The 6596-nt window shown below is 58.8% G+C and overlaps 1 protein-coding gene across 1 annotated transcript; it reads left to right on the plus strand.

The window, feature by feature from the left end:
* Positions 1 to 1609: 1609 nt before the first annotated feature.
* Positions 1610 to 4639, plus strand: BSND (barttin CLCNK-type chloride channel accessory beta subunit). The gene is made up of 4 exons (XM_009993568.1): positions 1610 to 1786; positions 2864 to 2943; positions 3336 to 3563; positions 4363 to 4639. The coding sequence occupies exons 1-4, from the start codon at positions 1610 to 1612 to the stop codon at positions 4637 to 4639; spliced, it is 762 nt and encodes a 253-aa protein (XP_009991870.1).
* Positions 4640 to 6596: the final 1957 nt, after the last annotated feature.

Genomic DNA, 6596 nt, shown 5'->3' on the forward strand with positions numbered 1-6596 from the left:
ACACCTCCCCCCAGCTATGAAAACATCAGTGTTCGAGGTGTCTGAGCTGGTGGCGGCGGGGGACTGGGGCTCTGCAGATGGCTGCACAGTCCCTTGGCTTTAAATCAAGCCCCTTTCCGTCACCGGGGGGAGAGGAGGGGAGAGAGGAAGGGGAGACCTAGAGGGGTCCTTCTGGCTTCCCAAGCCATCAGTCCAGGGCTGTCGGGATTGTGGGTCCTGTGGGTGATGTGTTCAGAGTGTTGGGGGCCACTGGCATGTTTGAAAGCCTTTGTATTTTTAATAAAACCACTGCTGCCTGCAGAAGCTTGGCATTCCCTGCTCTGACCACCCTGGGAAGCTTCTGTCAGATCAGGGGCTGCCCACCCAAAGCAAGAGCTGTGTAATAAAAACTGCAGCAAAGAACGAGGAATCTGGCCAAAGGAAAACCAGCTCCATGCTGTCCCATTCGCTCCTCTGCCTTCTCATTGTCCCTTCCAGCCACATCTCTATCCCTTCCACCCTGCCTGACCCCTGTACCGACTCCCACCTCTCACTTGATTTGACTTTGAGATGTTCAGTGGCTCATGTGTGCATTCGGGGCATCCAAGTGCACTTGACATTTCAGGCAGTGCCCTATAAAAAGAGATCCTGAGCTGCTGACCTCCCCCCTGCCCACCACAGGCAGGTTTGCAGCCTTGCCCAGAGGAAAGGCCAACTCCATCTGGGGCTTCTGTCAGTTCCTCCATCCCACCGAAGTAATGGGCTGCTCCAGGCCTGCTGTGGGTCTGCAGGGCTGCAGAGTGGCTGCGGAGCCACAGCCAAAGATAACATATTATTTATAATAGAATAGCTAATTGTTCATAAGCCAGGTACGTGGTTTCTCACATGGGCAGGCAAGTGAGGGAACAAATCACCAGCTAATTAAAGCCATCTCCACTGTTTGTTGAGTGTGCAGAGGGAGGGGAACACCTTTTAACACCCCTGCTCCATTTCAAGCAAACTCTTGGACACTATGTCCTCATTCTCCTGGGTGGACGGATCTTGCTCCATCCTTCCCTGGCTTTACCCTCCCTTCTCAGCCTGGTTGCTGCCCCACCGAGGCAGTGCAGCAGTGGCTCCCCAGCACCCAGCTGGAGCAAGGTAAGGGCTATTCCCACCCCACCAGGCTTTGAAAACACGCTGTGCCCTGGCATTCCCCTTATTCTGGGGCTCTGCCAGCTCCCATTTATGAACAAGTCCAGCTCCAGCCCCTGGGGCTGGGAAAGTCCCATCTGGACCAGGTCCCAGGTCTCCATCTCTACCACTGTGCCCACCTCCCTCTCCTTCCCATCCCATCCCCAGGCATGGGGTCTGGCTGCGTGTGCCTGCAGGGAAGGTTACCCGGACACGTGCCGGGCAGCTTCACTGGAGTGTGAACGTCGGGTCAGTGTTTGCATTCATTACAAACCCATTTAAAAACTGGCTGGCTCAGCCCTGGGCAGGACCGGGCTCAACGTGCAGCTGATCCTTGGCAGCCTCCGGAGACACAAACCACTCCTCGCCTTCCTCTGAGGTGCGCTCAGCCGGCGGGAGCTGCCAGCAAACGGGCTTCCCGGCACCTCTCCTGCCCTGCCTCTCCCACCCAGTGCCCATGGCTGAGGAGAAGACCTTTCGCTACGGGTTCATCATGCTGGGTTTCTTCCTGGTGATGACAGGAATATTCATCATGAGCGTGGAAAAACCCCACATCTACATCACTTTCTGCGCCCTGGGTGTCCTGCTCGTAGCTGTGGGCATCACCTGGAGCATGTGCCAGTGCTATCCAAAGGTAGGGTCTGTCCCATAGGTGTGTGCCTTGGGGGGGATGGCAGATTCAGCTGGGTTTGGGGGGCTTCAGCTGCTGTGGACATGTGGCTTTAGGCTGTGTCTCAGTTCCCCCATCTGCGGGCTGGTGTAGTGGCAGATCCTGAGGGAAAGCTGAGGTGATCTGGAGAGGGAAGTGTTGGTTTGGGAGGCTCCTGCCCTGCTACACGTCCCCAGTGATCCCAGCTCCCTTGTGTCCCTGTATCCCTGCACCTCCCTGAGCCTGGGGCTTTGCGGTGGCACAGGCAGCGGGGAGTGAGCGCAAGGAAATCAGCTCATGTTCATCCTTCCCGTGCAACCCCAACCCCGTCAAACCAGCCCCTTCCCTGCACCCTCAGGGGGCTCGGTGGGCTCCAAGGACTTTGTAAGAATGTGCTGTTGTGGCCACCGAGGTCTGCAGGGGCCCGGTCCCCAGCACAGCCCTCCCCTGCCAGTCTCCTTGGCAGAGGGCACGGCGGGGCAGCCACGCGTCCCTGCCCCGGGAAACGGAGCTGGCAGGAAAAGCTTTTTCCCAAGGAGACAGTGGCTGGGGGACTGAGCTCGGTGGTGCAGGAGGGCCTGTCAGGACCTTGGCTGCACCCCAAAATATTGGGAGGTGAATGGGATCCTAGGATCCAGGACTGGCTGGGGGCCCTGGGACTGGCTGAGTCCCCTGGGACCTGAGCGAACCTGACGCCCACTCCCCCAAATTTGAGCTCAGCCCTGTTTGGGGGGGAGATGTGGCTTTGTCACCATGCTCAGGGCTCAAGGATGAGGCACCCTCAGTGTTGTCTCTGGCCACCAAACACCTCCAGAAGCCCTGGGACCCCTCAGACTTGGGATCATGCATGGCAAGGTTCTGAGAGCAGGGCCATGCTGGATTCATTCGGTCCCTTATTCATTCCCCCCCCAAAAAATAATTCTATGCAAGACATCCAAAAGTGCTGCGAAAAGACCAAAAATCCAGCTGAAGGGACACTCCAGCCTGTGACCACTAAGAGGGTCGAGGGTCCCTGCCATGCCCAGTGCAGCCCCCTGGGCTCTGCCTATCTTGTCCCCCCAGATAACGTTCATCCCTGTGGACACCGAGGCCAAGCAGTTCCTGGACCACAAACCCATCATGCTGCAGGAGGGGAACACCCGGTAGGTCCCAGTGCCCTGAGCTGTCCTTTTCCTTTTGGTGGGTGCTGTCATCTGTACACACAGTTATTTGTCTGCCCTCGGGGACAAGGGCAGCAGGGTCTGAGCACATGGGCACCAGGGACAACTATACCTATTGCAGCAAAAAAAGACAGGAAGGGCCAGGGTGGGGAATGCAAGAGCTCCCCAGGGCTGGAGCCAGAGTGATGCTGGGGGATGCTCAGCATCCAGCTGCAGACACCACCCTGCAAGGACCCACGAGCATGGGCAACAGTGTGATCTCAGTGGCCTCTAAAACAGCTAATGGAGTCCTGTGTGTGTGTGTTCTCAAGCACCTCCTGGCCCCGCCGGGATCCAGGTCCCGCTCAGCACCCCTGTTCCCTCTTTGCCTGCAGCTTGGTTGCACCCTGCCCCAACCACGAGGAGAAAAGCCTGCTGTCCTACGAGCAGACCCAGAGCCAGGTGGAGGACTCAGCCCCACTCCCTCCCACAGCCCAGCCCAGACCCCGCAGCTGCTCCCAGCCAGCCGTGCAGGCAAGAGCAGAGGTCCACAGGGAGCTGGGGGATGCTGGAGATCTCCCCCCAGAGCCAGACCCTCGGCTGGACACGGCGGCAGGCGACTGGTACGTGATGCCCATGGGGTTGGGGTGGTACTGGTGGGATGCGGGTTGAAACTGGGACGGGTCAAACCCCTGGCACAGGGGAAAGGAGAGGAGACAGAGGGGTCTTTGCTGCTTGCACAGCACCAACCCCCAGCCCCGCTGGGCCCCAGACAGTGTCTCAGGCCCTGGGGTGTCTCAGTACCAAATTATTTACCAGGGTGGAATTAGGAAGAAATCTGGATTGCTCTTGGTTGTGCTTTGCATTCTGCTTTCGTTTCATTATATAAAGAGAAACAATGTTCCTCACCATAATAAACCCCAAGTTCCTGGTCAGACTTTGATAGAAATGAGATGCTCAGTAATGTGTCCCTCAAACCAGATGCCACATATGCTGTCCATGCATAAGTCCAGGAGATCCTAAAAGCACTTTGCAAGTGATCAGGGTCACTGTGCAGCCTCAGGGCACAGGACTTGGGGTGTCCCCTCTGCCAAAACACAGCTCCAGCTGGGACAGGGCACTCTGCTTTCTCCCTGGGATGCGGGCACATCGTGTGAGGGCAGCCACTGCTTCCTCCCATGGGCAGAAGGAACCTGGCAGGCAGGGCATCCCCATAAAGCCAGACACTGGGGGCTGAGATAGGACCTCCCCGGGGGGGGGCTCAGCCATCCAGCAAGGGGACTGGTGATGCTGGGATGCTGGCAGAGCAATGCCGAGGCCCAGCAGCCACCAGCTCCAGGGAAAACACCATCTCCAGCCCAGCTGTGTTTAGTGTAAAGCCCCCGCAGCCCCGACACTGCTCAGCCCTCTCTGTTCCTGCAGCCCCTCCCGGCCAGCCCCGCTGGCATCCCTCCTGGAGGACATGGACACGCCATCGCTGGAGGGCTCCCCGCCCGGCAGCCCCGTGCCACGGTGCCCACATCCCCCAGCTTCCACCTCCTGCTCCAGCCGCAGCCCGACCAGCTCCCCGGCGGGGGGAGAGCAGCCCGGTTCCCCCCGCAAAGGCACCGGGGAGGAGGACGACCTGTATTACGGGCTGGGAGAGGGGCCGGACGCTCTGCCCGACGACACTGACTGCCTTTTCGAGCCTGAAAACTGATGTTCTGCAGAGAACAGACGCTTGGCACGGACCTTTCTCACGGAGGAGACACAGACATTGCAGACTAGAAGAGAGGGGCTGGGGTTTTCCCCACCACCCGAAAGCACCAAGCAGCATGGAGGAGCCCCCAGGCTCCTGCCCACCCCCTGTGCCCCCTGTGCCTGCCCAGCTGCACAGGAGGCTGCCAGCCTGAAAAACCCCAGGGAGCATCACCACCTCCTGATCCCCACATTTCCACAGCAGGGGGGCAGCCAGCAGCAAGCCCCCCTCCCTGGAGTCCTTTGTGTGGGCACGGATAAGTGTGAGTGCTGGGCTGGGAAGGAATCAGGCCAAATCATGACCTTAGGAAGGGAAAAGTTGGACTTTTCTGCTTGAAACAGGATCAGCGTTTAGGTAGGAGAAGATGTAGTCACCCCAGGCAGGCTTTACCAGGCAGAAATGTCCACAAAGCCTTTTCCCCACTTACCAAAGCAGCCCTGGAATTAAAATTAGATCCTGAGACTCCAGCAGCATGGAACCTTCATATCTCCAAACTGGGAGAAGGATGATGGGAGGACACAGACTCTACAGTCCTCCATCTCCTGTGGAAGGACCAGCTTCCCATGCTGGCAGGGGCAGGGGGAGGAGGACTTGGATGAGACAAAAACCCAGTGATGGCTGTGGCTTCCCCAGGGCCTGCCAAGGCAGTGGCTTTGGGTGACTTTTTCTCTCTCTGGGTCAGTGTCAGCAGCTGCAGTGCTCTGGGTGGTTTTGTGTGCTGGTGCCCACCGATCCCAAACTCCCTCTGAACAACCAGTGCTCATTTCAAGCCACATTGATGGAGCCAAACCTGTTTCGCCACCACCACAGGGGCAACACAGCAGCTTCCCACAGCCTGTTCAGAGCACACAGACACAGCAGCCCCAGTGGGAGCTGTGACCTCCACCTGCCCTTTGGCTGCTCAGGGCCAGGGGATCTGGGTGGCTGAGCTAAGTTCAGATCAGCACATCCAGCAGTTTGGGGATGCTGAGAGTCCCTCACCTCGTTTTGGGAAAGCTGGATGCGTGTGCCCAGCACAGCCCCAGGAGGCTCAGGAGCACAGATCTGCTGCCAGACTGGCTCTACAGCACGTTAATCTGGGTTGACAAGCCCAAAAGCAGGAGGGGGCTGCCCTCTGGCACCCAGGCGAGCTGGAGCATGGAAGGCCTGGAAGTGATGTTCCCCTGCTGCTGTGGTGCAAGAAGTGGCTCTGCCTGGGGGCTTCGTGCCCCCCTCCTGGTGTCACTGCCCCCCTTGCTCTCCTTCCTGACACTGCAGCAGCAAGGGGACAAGGGCAGGCAGCGCCCTGTGCCCTCGGGGTGTTCATGGCCACGGGTGCAGCCAGCAGGGTGGGGAAGGAAGGTGCCAGTGTTTGCTAAATATTGCCAGCGGGACTGAGAGCGGCCGCCCAAGAGGAAGCCTTACCTGACTGGTTACACTTGCCCGGCTCCTGCCTGTCCTTCTGAAGAGGGGGTGACCGTGGTGGCCACAGGGACGCTGTCTGGATGTCCGGCTGGGCTCTGGAGGGTGCCCAGGGCAGGATCTGGCTGTGTCCTTGGCTTGTACTGCCTGGAGGGGAGTCTTGTAGAGACCCCAACGCTTGTGCGCAGCTCATGGCCTCACCTCGCGGGCTCACTACCGAGTCACAGAATGATTGCTTTGTTTGGAAAAGACCTTCAGGATCATCAGGTCCAGCCATTAACTCATCACGGCCACGGCCACCCTGGAACACCTGCACCTACCCCTGTAGCCCCTCGCCCACACGTCTCGGGGGCACCTCCAGGACTGCCCTGCCCAGCCCGTCTCAGAACTGCTTCGGTGAAGGAACTTCTCCACTTCTGCCCAAGTAAACTGAATTTTCAAAAGCGTTTTCCTTGCGCAGGGGCAGAGGAAAGGGCTGAGACGGCGGGACGGGGCGGGTTTAGGTGCCCCCACCCCT

The sequence above is a fragment of the Chaetura pelagica genome, unplaced genomic scaffold (assembly GCF_000747805.2).
Source record: "Chaetura pelagica isolate M959 unplaced genomic scaffold, ChaPel_1.0 scaffold433, whole genome shotgun sequence".
In the NCBI taxonomy this organism is placed as follows: Eukaryota; Metazoa; Chordata; class Aves; order Apodiformes; family Apodidae; genus Chaetura; species Chaetura pelagica.

Coding starts and splice junctions, on each gene's coding strand:
- BSND (XM_009993568.1), top strand. CDS start 1,610: ATGGCTGAGGAGAAGACCTTTCGCTACGGGTTCATCATGCTGGGTTTC. Junction 1,787..2,863: donor TGTGCCAGTGCTATCCAAAG/GTAGGGTCTGTC, acceptor TTGTCCCCCCAG/ATAACGTTCATCCCTGTGGA. Junction 2,944..3,335: donor CTGCAGGAGGGGAACACCCG/GTAGGTCCCAGT, acceptor CTTTGCCTGCAG/CTTGGTTGCACCCTGCCCCA.